The 19846-nt window shown below is 31.3% G+C and overlaps 1 protein-coding gene across 2 annotated transcripts; it reads right to left on the bottom strand.

Annotated features, from left to right (window-relative positions):
• Positions 1-15524: 15524 nt before the first annotated feature.
• On the bottom strand, positions 15525-17129 carry LOC120068323 (S-protein homolog 24-like). Of its 2 annotated transcripts, none has more exons than XM_039020049.2 (2): positions 16582-17129; positions 15525-15740 (listed from the first exon to the last, which is right to left on the bottom strand). In XM_039020049.2, coding segments are annotated over exons 1-2 (474 nt in total). In that variant the 5' UTR covers positions 17055-17129; the 3' UTR covers positions 15525-15739. The 2 variants fall into 2 exon arrangements, with proteins under 2 accessions (XP_038875977.1, XP_038875976.1); XM_039020048.2 differs by having other exon boundaries at positions 16556-17128.
• Between the last annotated feature and the right edge of the window lie 2717 nt (positions 17130-19846).

The raw sequence follows: 19846 nt of genomic DNA, 5'->3' as shown, positions 1-19846 counted from the left end.
AGAGTTGAAATTAGGCTGTAATTGCTCTGTTCCGGGAAAGAGGACAACTCCAATTTGGTGAAAAATGGCTCACATACTCGAATTGCACTCCCAGACCCGATTCTAGACCCAAAACCTGACTCGGACGACTGATTCAACCCACGGACATACTAAAATTGACCGATTTAGGATGCCAAAATCGGTCCATTTTAGTATGTTTATTTAATTATGCATTGTGAATGTATGAATTAAATAATTTATCTATTGTGTACATATTTTATGCCATGTAGATTTAAAATCCCACCATAGGATAAGCATGTAGCATGCATTGCAAGTATATTATAAGTGTTATAATGTATAGTATGGATGTGTAGGATTCCATGGCTTTTGATATAAATTGTTATATTAAATGTATGGAATGAATGTTTATATATTGTTATATAAAACCATGTCTATTATTTTATAAGTTGTTATAAAATTGGATTAGACATTAAAATCCATAACAAAGATAAGTTGCATGCTCACGTAGGTTAACCACCTGTTTTAATAGCTAAAATAGGTCAACATCTTGTAAAATACAGCTACAAACTCAACAGGTATATAATCCTATCTAAGGCTATGGGTACTTAAGTTGATGGTCTACGAAATACCTCCTACCTGGGGATTATGACTGAATAATTGAGCATTGTTAACCAGTTTTATGAGCACACGTGAGCGGTGAGAGGTGCTAAAATTGGTTTATCACCTAGACATTGTAGATTAAATCCAATTATAAACGTTATGCTCGGATAAACCACATAGACTTAGGTTGTTTAATTAGTCGGAACATTCCTAAGTAAAGTTTTACTAAAAAATAAATAGAACACTTCAGTGGGAGTTTAATAACATATATGACATGTTGTTAGAAAACTTTAGTGGGAGATTAATAACATATATGATATGTCATTTTTAGCTCTCGTGTCCCTAAGAGTTCACATCAAGACATGCTTCGCTTCATGTCAATTATACCTCGACTACTCCATTGTAAAGTATTTGCATGAATCAAGATCAAGGTGAATAAGGGAAAGTTGTTCATTTTAAAATCAAATATGTGATATATGAGATAATCTTAAAACACGCAGCAGAAGTTAAACGGATCATTAAGTATTCTAATTCATTAATTTTGACTTTAAATTAAGCATGCTTATAAACTAATAAGAGGGTTTCATGACATACCTTTGTAGAACCACTTGAATCTCAATTCCAGCTGCAAATCTTCTCCAAATCAACATGTGAATCACCTCAAGCCCTTCCCTACTATTCTCTTGGTGCTTTTGATTGAGTTGTGGGACTCAAAATAAGCTTGGATTAAGCAAATTTGGAAAAGAAGATCACTGCATCACCATGGAAGAAGACCTTCTTCAACCTCAAGCTTTTCAACAAAAACTATCAAGATGCATCCCCGATTTTCACTTCAATCTTCTCTATTTATTGCAAGACTATCATGCAAAGAAGATTGCTCCCTGAATTGCACCTCATGCTTGACAATTTTGACTTAAAACCATGGTGGAGAATGTGTGAGCAAGATGGTTGAAAGTGGAGAAATCCCACTTTTGGGTTTTTCCATTTTCAATCTTCAATTTTGATTTTCTAAATTAATTTCTAAAATAAATTTGTATTTTCAAAAATGAAATATTTATTAATTTTACAAAATTAATTCAATAATTAATTTTCTAATAAAATTAATAATAAATAAATTAATTAATTAATTAATTCTAATTAATTCAATATCAATTGCTAAATTAATTTGACACTAATTCCATCATCATTAATCCTTATTCATGAATTTAATATTTAAATGATATTTAAATATTAATTGATTCTCTAATTTTGTTTAATTCCAAAATTAAATGGGTAATTATATCTCATATAATTACTAATTCTCTTAATTCGAATTTGAACGTTTCAAATTAACTTATCACGCCACTCTAAGACTAACCCATTTATTAGCTAGTAGGGGGACTTCGTGGACCTACAGACCATGGGCTTCAACGATCCGAGAATAATTGGCTAAACTCTTTAAATCAAATTAACCCCTATTCGTTAACTACTGGGTCACCCCACTAAAACCCAGAGTTGCACTCCCCTTACTATATATATATTATATTCACTCGATATAACCATAATTAGTAAATTAACCCTTCACAGGTTGTTCATAATAACGGTTGGGTCAAATGACTATTTGACCCCCGAGATTACCTCTTGTTCCATAAGTCTCACCGATCCTCTAATGAAAAATTGGTTTCTGATCCGATCAACAAACCGAGTCCCCCTCAGGCCAATGAGAGGGTGGGGCCCCTTGTTCAAGATCCAACGTCAGCACTTAAGGGAATAACCTCTCTACTATCCCTGAAAGTGGGTAGGAGCGAATTCCATCTTGCACCCTATGTCCCCAGCTATCTACCCAGTCTTACCCATGAAATTGAGGTTTATTGAGCTGGTGTTGTTGAGCTAACCCTCACCTATGCAAATCTAAGGATAATCCCGAATAAATAGGAGTTCATAGTGAGCTCAAGATTAAGGTCAAATTACCTAGGTCATCACTTTGAAATAGTCAGTCTTAAATAGTAAGTAGCATTATAAAGTACGAATTAGGGTCCAATCTTGTACAAACTCATTGCACATGACGCCCCCACTCTTCATGTCATAACATGTATGAATTAGGGTCACATCGTCTGTAGCACTTTACAACTTCTTATAACAACTACAGAGTGAGTTGCATCCAATAGTGTTACAAGAATAAGGCACCCAACCTTTTTCATATACTGTAGATCATTTTAATTATTTACTCGAACCTGATCCACTTTGATATCTCCATATAAAGTTCAAGCATTCATATAATAGTCATGGATCTTGTAGTTTATTGGATTTATTTCTAAAACGAAATAAGCAATTCATATATTCAATAACAACTTATTGAATTTTCAGAATAAGTTTTATTGTTTATAAACCACGAGTTTTAGGACATAAAACCCAACAAACTCCCACTTAGACTAAAACCCCAGTGGTAATATATATATCTGAATATATAGTATGAGTTTTTGAGCTTTTACTGAAAAATACAATAAACTAGGGCATCACAAACCCATGGTTTACCATTCAGTATCACATACCCGATTTTTCTCCCACTTGCCTTAGGTTATATATCTAGTAGTCCTAGTCTTACTAGGGGGTTCTCAAACACTTTAGTCGAGAGAATTAATGTAAACTTGTTAATGTATAATAGAATTCCTATTAAACTATGTGGGGAATGCATCATATCGTCACAACACTTGTTTCTCAATAATGGCTAGGAAGTCATATATTCCTCCTACTACATTGAGGTACTCTCAACTCTTTGAGTAAGATGCATCTGATTTGTCCAAAACAACTCTTGTTTACAATTTGAAGTGATTTGATATAGATTTGAAGTATCCAAGCTTCAAAAGACATTAAAAGACCAAAATACCCCCAACATTAGTGTCACAACGCCATGCAACGCTTCAGCTCAACACTGTAGACAGTAACGTAGCGTTGCAATACTTCTTTAGAGCGTCGTGATGCTATAAAATTTGACGGACGAATGAGAAGCACGCGCGCGAATGAGCATTGCAACACTCAACTATAGCGTTGCAATGCTACCCTGAATTTTTCTATAAATGTCTCCTGTTGCTAGGTAAAAAGTATGCTGAATTGTATAGAAAAAGGCCCTAAAAATACCGAACTCTTCATAGAGGCCGAGAAAAGGCCTTGATTTTCTCTTTTTCCTCTATGTATTCAGTATCATAGGTTAGATTTAATTTTCCGGATTATGGTTTTGTATCGGATTGTACCCCATTGCTTTGTCTATGAATCAATGAGGTAATGTTCGATTAGTTCTTGGACTAAGTGTTCCTTGTAATTTAGTAAGTTATGTATTCAATTTTGCGCTTTAATTAAGAATTATGCTTTTATTTAATCTTGTATGAATTAGACTTGCTTTTGTGTGTTGGATTGATGACCCTATCATGATTGCATGTCTTTGCTAGTTAAATTTAGGCTCGTATGTATCCTTGTAATCGTTCATGCTTTGAATTTACCCTTGTAGCACATATAAGATTAGCATGCTTAGGTGTACAGGCTAACCTTGAATCTTTGCATCTTACATTTAATCTAGAATCAAAGAAATACCTTGATTATTTGAACATGGCTTTCCTGACACTTAATCAACATAGTTGAATCCTTGATTTTTATGCATGTATTTCTAGTTTTTTATGGCCCCTAAGGATCCAATTACATCAAGGAGCATCTAGGTTAGTTAGGGCACGGTCTTTCCAGCCTCAACTATGGAATAGGATGCTCAATTTGGTTTGTATTAATTGATTTTTGGCCTTTGTAGAGATTGATTAGTTCTTATCAAATTAAGTAGCTATGCATGCATAATTTGAATATTATTTATTTGGCATATAACAATGACTTAATTTACATTGAATGAGCACTTAATCTGAGAACTAAACGAGTCCTTTACTATTCCATATATCCCTTGCAGTTTACTTTTCTTGCATATTTATAAATCAAAACCAAAAACCCGTTTTTATTGTTTTTCCCGTAGTCAAATCTAACACAAAAAGAAATTAATTCCTCGCTTCTCTGTGGTTCGAACCTGCACTTACCACTATTGCTACGTTTTAGTAGTAATAGGAGTAGTTTCGTGATATTTACAAATTTTCTTTTGTTTTCGTTCGGAGTCGAATTAACGACATCAATTCCCAAGTCCGAACATACAACAAAACAAATTAATTTTTATTACAGTAACAAAATTAACATCTCCCACCAGTCAACTTAAGTACAACAAGCAATCCTCAGGAACTAGTTTCCCTGTTTTGCTTCCTCTGCTCTCTTCTCTGCAAGGTATTAAGGGCAGCTTCTCTTCCATTGTCCTTCTTCGTTGCAGTGGAAACATTTTCCTTTATCTGTAGTGTTAGCCTTACCTCTTTTACTAATGGGTTTCTTCTTCCTTTTCCCATTGTTCTTCTTAACTGGAATACTCTTAGTTTGTGAAGAACAAGCAATATCGGGCTTTTTGGAGCATGTTTCTCTCTTCTCAGCGGTAGTAACATTTATTTCTAGTTCCAAACCTTTTGCTCCTTACGTCCCACTGATCCTCTAATAAACAATTGGTTTATGATCCAATCAGTAAACCGAGTCCCTCTCGAGCCAATGAGAAGGTGGGGCCCCTTGTTCAAGACTCGGAGTCAGCACTTAAGGGAACAACCTTTCTACTATCCCTAAAAGCAGGTAGGAGTGAATTCCGTCTTGCACCATATGTCCTCAGCTATCTATCCAGTCTTATCCTTGAAATGGGAGGCTTATTGAGCCAGTGTTCTTGAGCCAACCCTCACCCATGCAAATCTAAGTATAATCCCAAATAAACAGGAGCTCATAGTTAGCTCAGGATCAAGGTCAAATTACCTAAGTCATTACTTTGAAATAGTCAATCTTAAACAGTAAACATCATTATAAAGTAAGAGTAACTTAATTCTTGGTCCGATCTTATGCAAACTCATTGCATAGGATGCCCCCACTCCTCATGTCAATACATGAACGAATCAGGATCACTTCGTTTGTAGCACTTTATAATAAATTCTAACAACTACAGAGTGGGCCGCATCCGATAGTGTTATCAAAATAAGGTACCCAGCCTTATTCATATACTATAGATCGTTTTGGCTATTTACTGAACTTCATCCACTCTTATGTCTCCACACAAAGTTCATGTATTCATATAATAGCTATGGATTTATGTTTATTGGATTTAGACTTTACAAGTGCAATTCACATATTCAATAACAATTTTATTAAATAAGTATCAATAACATCTTTATTGATAATAGAATACGTTTAACATTACAAACTGTGAGTTTTAGGACATATAACCGAATAATTTGATACTACGATCAAATCTTATGGCTTTGAACAGAATTTTACGAAACTCGTGTTTACAAGAAGATTGTCAACAAAACTGTAGTTTTTATGTTTCTATATGTTGTTGATATTCTACTCATTAGGAATGAAGTAGAATTTCTTGCTGACATTAAGACATGGCTAGCCACACAATTCCAAATGAAGGATTTGGAGAAGCACAATATGTTCTTGGAATCGGAATCATTCGAAACCGCAAGAACAGAAAGATAGCATTGTCTCAGACATCTTATATAGACAAGATGTTGTCTCAATATAAAATGTAAGATTCCAAGAAAGGTATGTTGCCTTTCAAGCATGGAATTCATATGTCTAAGGAACAATGTCCTAAGACATCTCAAGAGGTTGAGGTTATGAGACGAATTCCATATGCATTAGCAGTAAGGAGTTTAATGTATGCCATGTTTTGTACTCATTTCGACATATGCTATGCAGTTTGAATTATCAGCAGATATCAGTCCATCTTGGATATGATCATTAAACTGCCGTTAAAAACATCCTCAACTATCTTCAGAGAACGAGGGACTATATGCTCGTGTATGGTGCTAAGGATTTGACCTTACTGGAATCACTGATTCTGACTTTTAGACCGATATAAATTCTGGGAAATCTACTTCGGGGTTAGTATTCACTCTGAACGGAGAAGCTATAGTGTGGAGAAGTATCAAACAAAATTGTATTGTTGACTCTACCATAGAAGCTGAATATTTACACCGAGGAGATGTGATTGTCACACAGATTGCCTCTGAAGACAACTTGGCTGATCCATTTACAAAGGTCTTCTCGGCTAAGGTGTTCGAGGGTACCTACTGGGACTAGGACTGCGAAATAGATAGAACTAGGGCAAGTGGGATAAGTACTGGGTATCTGATGCCCTAGTTTATTATATTTATTCTCTCATTACTTAATATTGTATATTTGTATATATATGTAAAATCCACTGGAATTTTGGTCCAAGTGGGAGTTTGTTGGGTTGTAGTACTAAAATTCGACATGTGTAATTTTAAACCTATTCTATAATAAAGATGTTATTGATATTTATTTAATAAAACTGTTATTGAATATGTGAATTGCACTTGTAAAGTCTAAATCCAATAAACATAGATCCATGGCTATTATATGAATATATGAATTTTATATGGAGACATAAGAGTAGATCAAGTTCAGTAAATAGCTATGGTCTATAGTATACGAATAAGGCTAGGTACCTTATTTTGGTAACACTATCGGATGCGGCCCACTCTGTAGTTGTTACAATTTGTCGTAAAGTGCTACAAACGAAGTGATCCTGATTCGTTCATGTATTGACATGAGAAGTGGGGGCGTCTTATGTAATGAGTTTGCATAAGATCGGACCAAGAATTAAATCAATCTTACTATATAATGTTGTTTACTGTTTAAGACTGACTATTTCAAGGCGATGACCTAGGTAACTTGACTTTAATCCTGAGCTAACTATTAACTTCTGTATATTTGGGATTATCCTTAGATTTGCATGGGTGAGGGTTGGCTCAACAACATCGACTCAATAAGCCTCCCATTTCAGGGGTAAAATCAGGTAGATAACTAGGGACATAGGGTGCAAACGGAATTCGCTCCTACTCGCTTTTAGGGATAGTATATAGGTTATTCCCTTAAGTGCTGACTCTGGATCTTGAACAAGAGGCCCCACCCTCTTATTGGCCCGAGAGGGACTCGGTTTAGTGACTGGATCACAAACCAATTGTTCATTAGAGGATCAGTGAGACTTAAGGAGCAAGATGTAATCTCGGGAGTAAAACAACTTTTGACCCAGCTGTTATTACGAACAATCTATGAAGGTTTGACTTACTAATCATTGTTATATCTAGTGGACATAATATATCTACAGTGAGGAGAGTGAAACTACTGGGTTTTAGTGGAGTGACCCGGTAGTTAACGAATGGTGGTTAATTAGGTTAAAGAGTTTAGTCGGTTAATCACAGATCGTTAGAGCCAATAATCTATAGGTCCATGAAATCCCCCTACTAGCTCATATCGGATTAAACCCTAAAATAGTATAATGAATGAATTTGAAGTGTTCAAATTTGGTTTTTGGAGCAAAGTGTTAAATATATACGATATATTTAACCTAATGTTTAATTGTGAATTAAACATAAAGAGAGGGATAATAAGAGATATTTAAATAAGATTTAAATATCAATATTATGAATAGAAATTCATATAAATTGGGATTAGTGTTGGATTTAATATTAAATTGAAATAAATAAAATTTTTAATTAATTATTAATATTAATTTAATTTTAAAATTGATTATTAGAATTAATTTTTTAAATTAAATGGATTTGATCAAAATGCATTAAAAGTCAAATTGTTGATTTTTTATTTTTGAAAGTAAAAAAGTCAAATTTGTTCACTTTGGAATTTGAGAATCAAACTTCGATCAAGTTAGTGGAAAGATCCAATATTTGTGAGTGGAAAATTCCAACATTTGCATGGCTAAGTGTTGTCTTCATTTGAACACACTTGTCCCAATAAATCCTACTTTTTGAGTTAGTGGATTTTTTAGTGTCAAAATTTCATCAAACTCAAAGTTGCATGTTTGCATGTAATGGTTTTTAAAAGGAGTGTTTAATACTTTTGAAGACCTCTTGGCCATGGTGGGTTTAGATGAGATTATGTGATAATCTCATCCCTTTTTTTTTCTCAAAGCTTTAGCTTTTTCCTCTCCAAATTAATCACTCACTAGATTCCACCATCCCGTTCTAATGCCGGAGAATAATCGAGAAGACTCTCATGGTGGTCTACGAACCGTTCGTGAGGAGATTGGAGTTGATTTGGAGAAGATTCAAAGACTACAAAGGTTGTATTCTTTTTCCATTTTACTTGTTTGATTATATGCATGCTTATCTTTATAATAATCTAATTAGAGTACTTTAGATCCATTTTTCTTCCGCTACGCATGCCTTCATTCCATCAGTCGGCCCCTCGCACCCGCATGCCCACGCGCAACGCCTGTGTCACGCCCACTCCTGTGCAAGGACTACCACCCAACCACGCGCAACCCACCATCCAGACTGTTGCCCACGCCCATCGAACAACCTAAGTAACCTCAAAAACTGTGTTTTTAGACGTTAAACCTATTTTTGGGTATTTTCAAGTGGGTAAGCTAGTTATTTCAATTTAAGGATATATTTAAAGCTAAAATTGATTTATTTGAGAAATTTGAAGCTAATTTAGGATCTCTTTGGAAATAAGTAAAATTCAGGGAAACAAGACCAAAGGCTACCCTAGGAGGATTGTAAAGAGAATTAACAAGAGGACTGTGAGTGAGTTTTTTTTTTTTATTTTTGTATGTTTGAATTATATACGTTATTTTATATATGTGTGAGGTTTGAAATTGGCATGATCAAGAAATGTATTTTCTGGATTTTATTTGTTGATTTGATTATTGTGGTTTTTCATAACATGAATTGCATTACAAATTGGGATTGTACCATGGGAAATTGTTAGCATATCTCAAGCACGTCTAATGGGATATTGTTGATATGTGCATATTCGACGGGCTATAAGAGTACTGGGATTGTTTCCTCAACATGCATATTGGGAGGTTCACGGGAACCTCGGAAAACATATGATCATGTCAAAGATAGCTCGTGATCAGGCTGGAAGGTTACATTCTTATGTGTTATGATTGCTTGGTTGTGAAATTGGTTTCCAAAAATGAATTTCTGAAACAAACGTATTCTCTTATAAAAGTACACCACTCACTTGACTTTTTAGCTCACATTTTCCAATATTTATTCCTTCCCCCAGGTAGTGGAAATGGAACATTCTGGGAAAAGTCACTCAATGTCTGGAACTGTCACTCTCTCACAGAGTGAAACTCGAATCGGGTTACTTTTGAAAGCTATTAGGATTAACTAGGAATGGAAATGTATTTAGAATGAACACTTGTAACTGCTACTAAAAGTTAACTAAAATCATATGTATTTGTTATCTTATGAGTTGGTAAAAGTTGGACAGTTAATATCAAAAGGGTGGTATCGACTGTCTTCGCATCTCTTTTTGGGTTTGGAAGATAAAACTCGGGAGGAGGTGTGACACACAAATTCATAACCATGTCTTACAACAAGATTAACATAAGAAAGAGATTAGAGATGATACCTACGTCTGGGATGCACTTGTACCTAAATGAAAAAAGTTTCACTAGTATAGTGATTACAAAGAATACTTATCCACTAAACAAGCTATTTTGATACACCAATATTCTATTTTTATACACCAATGGCTTTCTTCTAATGAACTATTTAGTCTCTCCCTAAACTTGTTGCTTCTTCTCCAATAGAACTGTTAGATTTAGGCTCCCTCTAAATTCAATGTCACTATGCATGAAGCTTCATCAACCTTTTCATCATTTGGTTGAACAATCTTTCAACTAAAACCCTTTAATGAAAAAGTCTCTCTAATTTGACCACCCTCAACAATTTATCATAATGCAATCACACCAACAATTGCGTAGAAGAATAAACAAGTATTGAACAATGCCACAGGCTTTCTTCACCAAAAACATAAATGTGGCTCACAAGAAAACCCTTCAGAATGAGAAACATGAAATATATATTTGATCACATAAGACAAGTAGATAGAAATGACAAGAACAAACTGCAGCCACCAAAAACAAAAAGAATTAAAAAAAAATCTACAACCAAAAAAAAAAAAAAAAAAAGGACAATTCGAGGGCCTAAGACCACACAAAATTCTAGAAGTCAGATATACAATAAGGCGTATGAAAGAAAATAAGGACAACCAAGATCAGCAATAACAAAAAGTAACATCTTCTTGTACGAATTTAGATCAACGAAGAGAAAAGACTAGAATTAGATTACCTCTTAGACTGAAGATCTAGAAGCAATATTTGGAAATCTTGTTCTAAATTGAGTCATTCTACAATCAAACTTTGATCAAGATTAGATTGAATGACTCGGATGTATTTTATCACAAGCATTGCAAGTTTCTAAGCAAAAAGTCTCAAATATGAGATCTCAAATTTCATTCATAAAAATTGTGATTACAAATGAAAGGATGGAAGATTTTATGTAGTCATGTAGAGATTCTAATCTACTTAATGTGAAGAAGCTAAAAGTCAAAATAAAGCATTAAATAAATCATCTTCTCTTTTAACCATCAACTTCAATGCATCCTCATTAAAAGTTATCTCCATCTTTTCAACATTCATCTTTAATGCATTTTTATAATCATCAAGACGTAAATTTCACACCTAAAAGCTATAAATTTTTTAAAAACAACAAAAGTTTATTAATGGCGACTCAATGGTCATGATCCGTATCAATTCTCGTACCTCAAAGTAAAAAAAAAAATGGGAAAAAAGAGAAAAGAAAAAAGAAAAAGAGTCATGTGAATTATCAATTTATCCTTCATCTAGTCAATGTTTTTAAAATTTTGTTATATACTTTCGTATGCATTATGTTGTACGAATTACTTTTACTTTATCATACATGCTTCATATACCAATAAAAATGTTATTTTTCAATTATACACTAAATTTTGGAGTAAAAATAGCTTATATGTATACTAATAAAAATGGCTTTTGTTTTCCAAATGATTAATGGGAGAAAGGAAAAGAACTAAGCAAAAAGAAAAAGAAAGAGAAAAAAAAAAAAGATATCAAATATATTGCTCACCCTCCCCTCAATTCTAAGAAACTTTTAAAAATTCTATATACATTACTCTTCAAACAGGGAAGTTTTGGTAAGCTAAAATACAAAGAGAGGTTGAAAATGGCAGTCAATTCCAATTATATCTTGTGTATAGTGACACCAAATAACTGCATTTGAAACTTAAGGATGAATCTTTAAGGATGAATTGTAGGGTTGATTGAGCTCATCCTCAAGACTCAAGAGGAGCACAATTCTAAATAGGTTATCAGTATTTTATTTACTTAGCTATGCTTAGACCAATAACCCATATGGAATAAGAACATCAAATATCGGTCTGAGCATAGCCAAGTAAATAAAATGGTAATCAAATATCGATTTGGAATGTGACAAGCTTCACTTTAGCATTATTTGATGTTCTTATGCTAATTATTTAAAGAATTTGTTAGGTGAATGTAATGTCGAAGTCTCGTATGCCTAAACAATTTATAGTTTCTAAAAATGACCAACATGAACATAAAAATTCTCATATGTTGTCTTAATATCATTTTAAATCACTACTAACTTAAAAAGTTTAAACATAAGAGTTAACGTGTACGTGTACATGTAATATTTTATAAATATTCTCGAACATATTATTTATATTGTGTTGTTGGTGTTGCGCACTCATTAAATATTGGTCATATGCAAGAGTACTGTTTTAGAGAAAATAATTCTTGCAAGTGTCTTCCAATATGTCCCATTTCATTTAAAAAAGAATCATATTTTTACCCTTATTGAAATGATTTTCCCAAACCTCTACCAAAGAAATGTCACCACATTTTATGGAAACTACACTCCTCATTCAACATGACTTTTTCTTTTACAAAATAATGTTATGGTTTGTGAGAAAGAGACCATACAAGCTGAAAGCACCTAACCATTAATTGTGGCTGAAGCCACCCAACCATACAATTTTGTGTTTTGTGAATGGGAAACCATAAGAATGTGATGAAAAGAGAGGAATGGAGATGAAAGAGAAATCTCAATTCTCAACCATATTAGTAAAGGATAAGATGGAAAAGAGAAAAGTTTATGATTTTTTCTTGCTTATCTTCATTAACAAATGATAATAAATAAAGTAAATTTGCATGAAATGTCAAATACATTTTAAGAAATCAAAATCATGACTTCAACTTTTTTGTAATTGTAGGTGTGATAATGACATTGCAATCATATAAAAATCAAATGACAATCACATATAAATCAGACAGTAATCAAATTTTCAGGCAAAAGTTTTTTGCCATGTTTGCAAAAAAGCAAAACCTAGGGACACACTCAATTTTCAAATTTTTTTATTAAAGTTGCAATTGCCCCGTAAATAAATGATTAAATTTATTTGAGCATAATAAATTTAAATGCCTGCAAACTTTCTTAAATTTATATCATTTTATATTCTTGATATATTCACAATGATAATGAAGGTTCAATCCGTTTAAACTTTTGTGTTGAGTAGTGATGAAAAAATACATACCGAGATATCTCGTAATACAAAGAAAAATTACTATAGATGAAAAAAGACTTATGCTTTGGTCACAAATTGGTATTTGTGATTAGTCTCTATCATTAAATAACATTTGAGATCATAAGAGAGAGCTCTCCAACTTTTTATGCTGATTTTTCTTTCTGTTCTCCAATTTTGTGTATTGGAGGCAACACCAAGAGGCAGGCATGGGTGATATATATATCCTTTGAATGTGATCCAACAGTATCTTTGTTGTTAATGGACATTATCCACTCTGTTCAAAACAGTCACCAAATTGTCGGGTTTTCACAGATTTTTTAACAATTATTTATAGGTCAATGGTCGTGATGAATGATATCATCAAACATTTGTCATGTGAAACTGTTTAATCTTTCTCATTTTGTCAATTAGTAGGTCATCTCTCTAAGAAATGCTTAGAATCTCAAATAAAGAAAAAAAAATGTTTTTCATTTTCTTTTAATCATTTTCTATAAAAATACTTTTGAATTAAAAACTCATATGTTTGGTTATATTTTCTCAAAAGGATTTTCATACTTATGTTTGTTTTGTGTGCTCCATATAACATATTTCTACAAATGTCATGCACTGTTAGAGAAAACTAAGAACTCTTTTTTTTTTTTTTTTTCAAAACTAAATTCTTGAAAAAAGCAATCAAAATACATCCTTAATCTCATAACCAATGATCTCTGTTGTACTACATAGCATGGTATGTGAGTTATTGAGTTATTAAGGTTGGTTTTTTGCTCAAACTAATACTAAATTGATACATCAATTTTTAGAGAAAACTAAAAACTCGTTTGATAATAATTTTTTTTTAGTTTTCTATTTTTTGGAATTTTATACTTGTTTCATTTCAATTTCCTTCCTATGGTTTTAACATTTATTAAAAAGAAAAGTTTGTATCAAAGTCTTGAAACCACCCTAGTTACTAAGTTTTTTACACTTCCTCTCCACGATTTGTTTTTAATACAAATGGGGTGGGAGGATTTAAACGTCTCAATTCTAGAGAGAAAATATATGTCAATTACTGTTGAACTTTATATTGATTAAAAAGTGAAAACAACCTTCTATGGCACATATACCTTGTTCTACGTGGAAAACGTTTTTATATGCCATAAATATAGTCCTCTATTTAAGCTATTGTCACGTTGCATGTATCTCATACCTAATTTTGTGTAGGAATATATTATCCTCTTAACACCTTCGTGTACAAATATGGTTGTGTCTACTCATCTTTAATTCACATTTTTAGTGTATCAACGTGGGTAGAAGATCAAGTATTCAATCTTAAAAAAAAAAAAAAAAAAAAAAAAAAAAAAAAAAAAAAAAAAATTAATGTTTCTTACTCACGTAACTAAACTTAAAATTGACTCTTTAAATTGAATTTTGATTTTTTTTTCCTCTAAAATATTGTATACATCCTTCATGTTTCATTTTTGTTTCAATAAGCTCAATAAGCTCAATTTAGTGTCTAATAAATTTTTGACCTATTCGATTTTTAAAAAAAATTACAGTTCACTAGATATAAAATTGAAAGTGTTGAATTCATTGATCAAAAAATTTAATTTTATATATAATAAATCAGTTAATATTATATGTCAAAGATTTATCGTATATAAAATTAAAAGTTCAAATATTTATATAAAAGATCAGACAAATTGACAGAAGCATATAAATTTAGAAAATATTATTGTAATTTAACCAAATTTTAACATCCTATTTAATTTGTGTTGTTTCTTTCCAATATGGTAAATTTCTCCCAACAGTTTATAATGGGAGAAAAAGGTATCCAATCCAACACATATAAAGTGTGTGAGGTGGCCTTCTATATATGATGCACACATGTCTCTCAGCCTCTCTTTTTTTTTTTTTTTTCTTTTCTTTTTAATTTTCACACATTGTATATTATTATTTCTTTAATTAAATATTTTCATATAGTTACATTTTACATTAATTTAAGGAAAATTATTTCAAATGGTAAAACTATTGAAAATATTTATAAGATATAGTAAAATTTTAGAACTATCAATGATATATGTTGTGTCTATCAATATCACTGATAGACACTGACAGAAGTCTATTATAATCTATCAGTATCTGTCATTAATAGTTATAAAATTTTACTATACTTTGTAAATATTTTAATTCATTTTTCTATATTTAAAAACAGTCCTAAATTTAAACCAATTTATTTTCTTTCCAAAGGTACATATTTTAGTGTAATGTCTACTCGTTTCCTCAAAGTTTAATGTTATAATTTTCATATCCTATTAGTTGTGAAAAAACAAACAATAAATAAAATCATTTATTTCTAAATTCAATGCCAAATTCCTTTAAAAAAAATTGCAATATACCACCCACTACATAAAATTTCACTACCAAGATGAGAAAATAAATGTTAAACAATGCATTGAACATAAATGTAAATATTAAGGTATGCTTAATTCAACTCGAATAATGTATGTGATGAAATAAAAACTAAGAAAGAATAAAAACATTACTATAATTACAATAATATGTTCATTACAATAGGAAATCTAAGTGCTCTTGCCTTTTCATCAATGTCACATTTCTTTCTTTATGTGGTGGGAGAGAGTGATCTGTAAACAATGTAACAAAACTAATTAAACTCGATAAACTCAATAAACAATAAAAAAATTATAGTTCACAAACTCAATAAACAATAAACAAAATTAAAGAGGATAAACTCATGTCTGAAACAATTTTTGTATATACGAAAGTACAATAAAAGAAAGAAAAAATATTAGATAAATGTTTGTCCATTTTGTTTTGGTGCTCTTTTTCTAATTTAATGGTCATTATTATAAGTTTCGGAATAGTTATAAGATTATATTTACCTTCAATCACAAATTTAAGTTTTTGGATCAATTGATAATTTAAGTTTTCAAAATTTTTATTATTCTATTCTATAGATGTTAATTAATGCGATTGATAGAATTGACCTAATGGTAAATATCGGGTGAATGAACTAAGTCATTTAAGAGAAAAACTATTAAATCTCAACATTTTAAAAAATATAACAATTAGGGTTGACCTAAAGGTAAATATGGGGAATGATCTTGATAAAGAATTAAGAAGTCATGGGTTTAATCTATGGTGATCACCTACCAAGAATTTAGTATCCTACAAATTTTTTTGACACTTAAATGTTGTAGAGGTCAAGCGGATTGTCCTGTGTCAGATTAGTTGAGTTATGCATAGGCTAGTTTGAACACTCACATATATATATATATTTAAACAAAAAAAAACTCAGTCAACAAGAAATACATAACAAAGAGTTCCCAAAAAACTCAATTGACATAAAATATATATCATGGATTTAAATATCTGGAGTTCTTCAAATCTTCTACTTCACATATTATTGAACTAAAAAGGAAAAGAAAAACAAAATTACTTGACAAAAATTGTGTGTTTAATCACCACTGAAAATCTTTCTTCCAATTAACTTCATCAGGGCTAAAATAGAAGCCATCTTCAGTAACCAACCAAGAACACTTCTTGAAATTCCCACATCGGTAAAAGTCCCTAGGAACCTTAAACGCATCAAATGATCTCCTTTTGGCATCCCATTTCATGGTACAAGAGAATTGGTTGCTCTTCCAAAGTTTTGTTGTCACTTTCCAGCTGAAATCATCGTGCTCTTGCAATGCCCTCCCACCCAAATCACTCTCTTTTGAAGAGCACCATATTACTAAAGGCAAAGACGAGTTGTTTCTGAAGCCATTGATGACTCGAACCTCAAAAACGACGTCGTGTAGGTAAAACCTATCTGGATGTATGATGAACATGAAGAAGGAGAATGATGAGAAGAAGAAGAGGACGAGGATGGTGCTTAGAATTTTCTTCTTCTTCATTTGGGGAGGGGAGAAAAATTTTGATGCCAAAGGGGACATGAATATGTGAAGAGAGTTTTATAATTTGATTTGAGTATTTATGGAAGGAAATCTCATGTATATGTCATCTCTCTTGGCTATTGCTTTTATGTAATTTAGTATTTTCTTTTTCAAAAAGATATGGGTGCATCTAAGTTACACACATATTTATGTAGTCCATCAAAAGTGTTCAATCAAAAAATGTCAAGTACGAAAATTTTCTTTTTTTAAAAAAAAAAAATTATATATTTGTTTTTGTTTTGTGTGATTAAAGGATGTGTGGAGATTGATACAACATTACTCCTATTTTTAGTACAATAAGAAATAAGAAGATTCAAATCACATACATTTTTATTTCATAACAGATCATCTATATACGTGCGTATAGGCTGAACTATGCTTTAATAGTTATATAGTTAGTGCTATGAAAAAGGAGGGGTTTAACCACACCCTTGAAGAAATTTCCAAACTATTGTCCAAAAAAACAACTATATATTTGGCTATTTGAAAGAAGTGGTTTTTGAAATGGGTTGTTTTTGCTTTTGTTTGAGAAGTTAATATCATTGTGCATATTGGTATAACTTTGTCTTCCAACCGTTAAAAAAAGAACTAATTATTTATAATGGGATGAGAATATATATACACTTAAATTGAAGATATATATAATATATGATATAATATCCCCTCTTCATCAATTTAAAATTTATATATGTCATGTATATGGATTTTGTTGAGATAGAAGAAACGGTCCTGATCTGATTGAGTAGTAGAAAAAAGGATAAATGTAAAAGTAATTTAACCTCAATATTTACCATTAAAAAGAATTAAAAAGGATAAATATGAGCATATTAGATTTTCTTTGTTGACCTATTTTTTAATTACTATCTTTCCGTATAAAACATATGCAATTGTAAGATCCCTTATATTGTATGTTGGTAACCTATATTGTATTTTTACAGAAAAGATAATAATTTTCAATATTTTTTTCTTTACAAAAATATTAATTTTAAGTTAGGTACATTGTGAACATAATTTAAAATTTCGGTCGAAATCTTGAGATTTCAAAATTTTGACAGGCTTGAAATTTATTTTCTCCCATCTCTTGAAATCTCGAAATTTCGATTAAATTTTGGTTTTTTTTTTTTTTACAATAAAAATAGCTTAATGGAAGTTTCTTAAGATTTATGGACTTGTCTTTATTACACGAATGGTATAATTTCACCTTAAATACTAAAAATTGAATTGATTTGAATTTTATTTTTATACCATCCAAAGCTTTCATTTTCAAAAAATCAAAATTGAGCAAAATATCATATATTTATTTTTAACTCATTCATAACTTTTTTTGTTTTTCACATTTTTTTACCTCAAAATTGAATTGATGTAAGTTTTCTTTGTTTTTCTTTTTTTTTTTTACCATCCAAAGATTTCATTTCCAAGAAACCAAATTTGAGAAAAATAACATATATTTATTTTTAACTTCACTCAAACACTTTTACATTAAGGTTTCACATTATTTCACCTCAAAATTGAATTGATGTAAGTTTTGTTTTTCCAGTATAGGATGATCTGGGAGTAATATTGTAGTTTGTACCAGAATTATCAACATTATGGATTAGATGCTCCAAGGTCATCTTTTTTGTAGTAGCCATGTACATTTTATAATAAATAATTTACAATTTTTTGTATGCAAACATTTAATGTACTTCAATTTTGCGATTAATTATGAGTATTTGATATTATTTTGTAATTATTTTTCCATTTCTTTTTTAAATTTCTACTATCGCATAAGCATCTACACATATATTACACTATACATCTAAATGTTATCTTACTTTATAAAAATGGTGATTAAAAATTGTCAAATATAATCTAATTAAGTCACAATCAAAGTTTCATTAACTAATTATGATAATTTCCAACAACTTCCAATAACTTCCATAAAGTTTCTAGAAATTTCCATGATATCGATATTTCCATCAACATCGATATTTTCGAACCTTGATTGTGAATGACACAATTTACTTGCCTTGTGACAATTCCTTTGTACTAAAAAACAAGTAAGGTTAAAAAATGAAATAAGAGAAAAGAAAAACAACAATTACATCATTTCATTTTTCTATTCGTCATTTCTTGTTTTGAAAGTAATAATAGTATGTTTTTGGGAAAAAATTGAAAACATTTTCTAATTCCAAATTTTAGGTGAAGGAGAAATTTTGGACCAATCACAAACTTTCACATCATTCATTAAATTAATGACGAAATTCCAAATCATCAACTTTGAGACCAACTAGGAGGTGATATGTGTCTCAAATTGAAGTTGAAGACAAAGTCGAATGATGCCACGTGGTTTCATCGTGACCGTTGAATCAAATAAATTAATTTTGCCTAATTTGATATTATTATTTGGGTTAAAATTCAACTAAGCCCAACAATAGGTTGAATTTGACCGAAATGTCAAATCCGACCTAAATCCAATTAATTGGGCCCAATGGCCAGACCCATGGACCAACCAAGCCCAATTTGGGCCCAAACTTATGTAAGGCCCATAACAAACCTCTATAAATAGAGGCACTACCTCTTTATTTAGAGAAGGAATGGAAGGCAAAATCTCTTTGAATATCTGAAGCTCCAAGGATCTAAAAAACAAACTTTGAAAATCCGAAGACACTAAAACTTTGAATATCACAAGATATATCAAATCTCTAAAGATCAGAAAACACTAAAGCTCTGAAGATCAGAAGACATATCAAAGTTCTGAAAACCAAATTCCTTTTAAGATACAAGAATTCTGAAGATCGAAGTCCTTTGGA

The sequence above is a fragment of the Benincasa hispida genome, chromosome 12 (assembly GCF_027475165.1).
Source record: "Benincasa hispida cultivar pf3 chromosome 12, pf3_genome.v1.1, whole genome shotgun sequence".
Taxonomy (NCBI): domain Eukaryota; kingdom Viridiplantae; phylum Streptophyta; class Magnoliopsida; order Cucurbitales; family Cucurbitaceae; genus Benincasa; species Benincasa hispida.
This window is presented reverse-complemented; position numbering and strand designations above follow the sequence as displayed.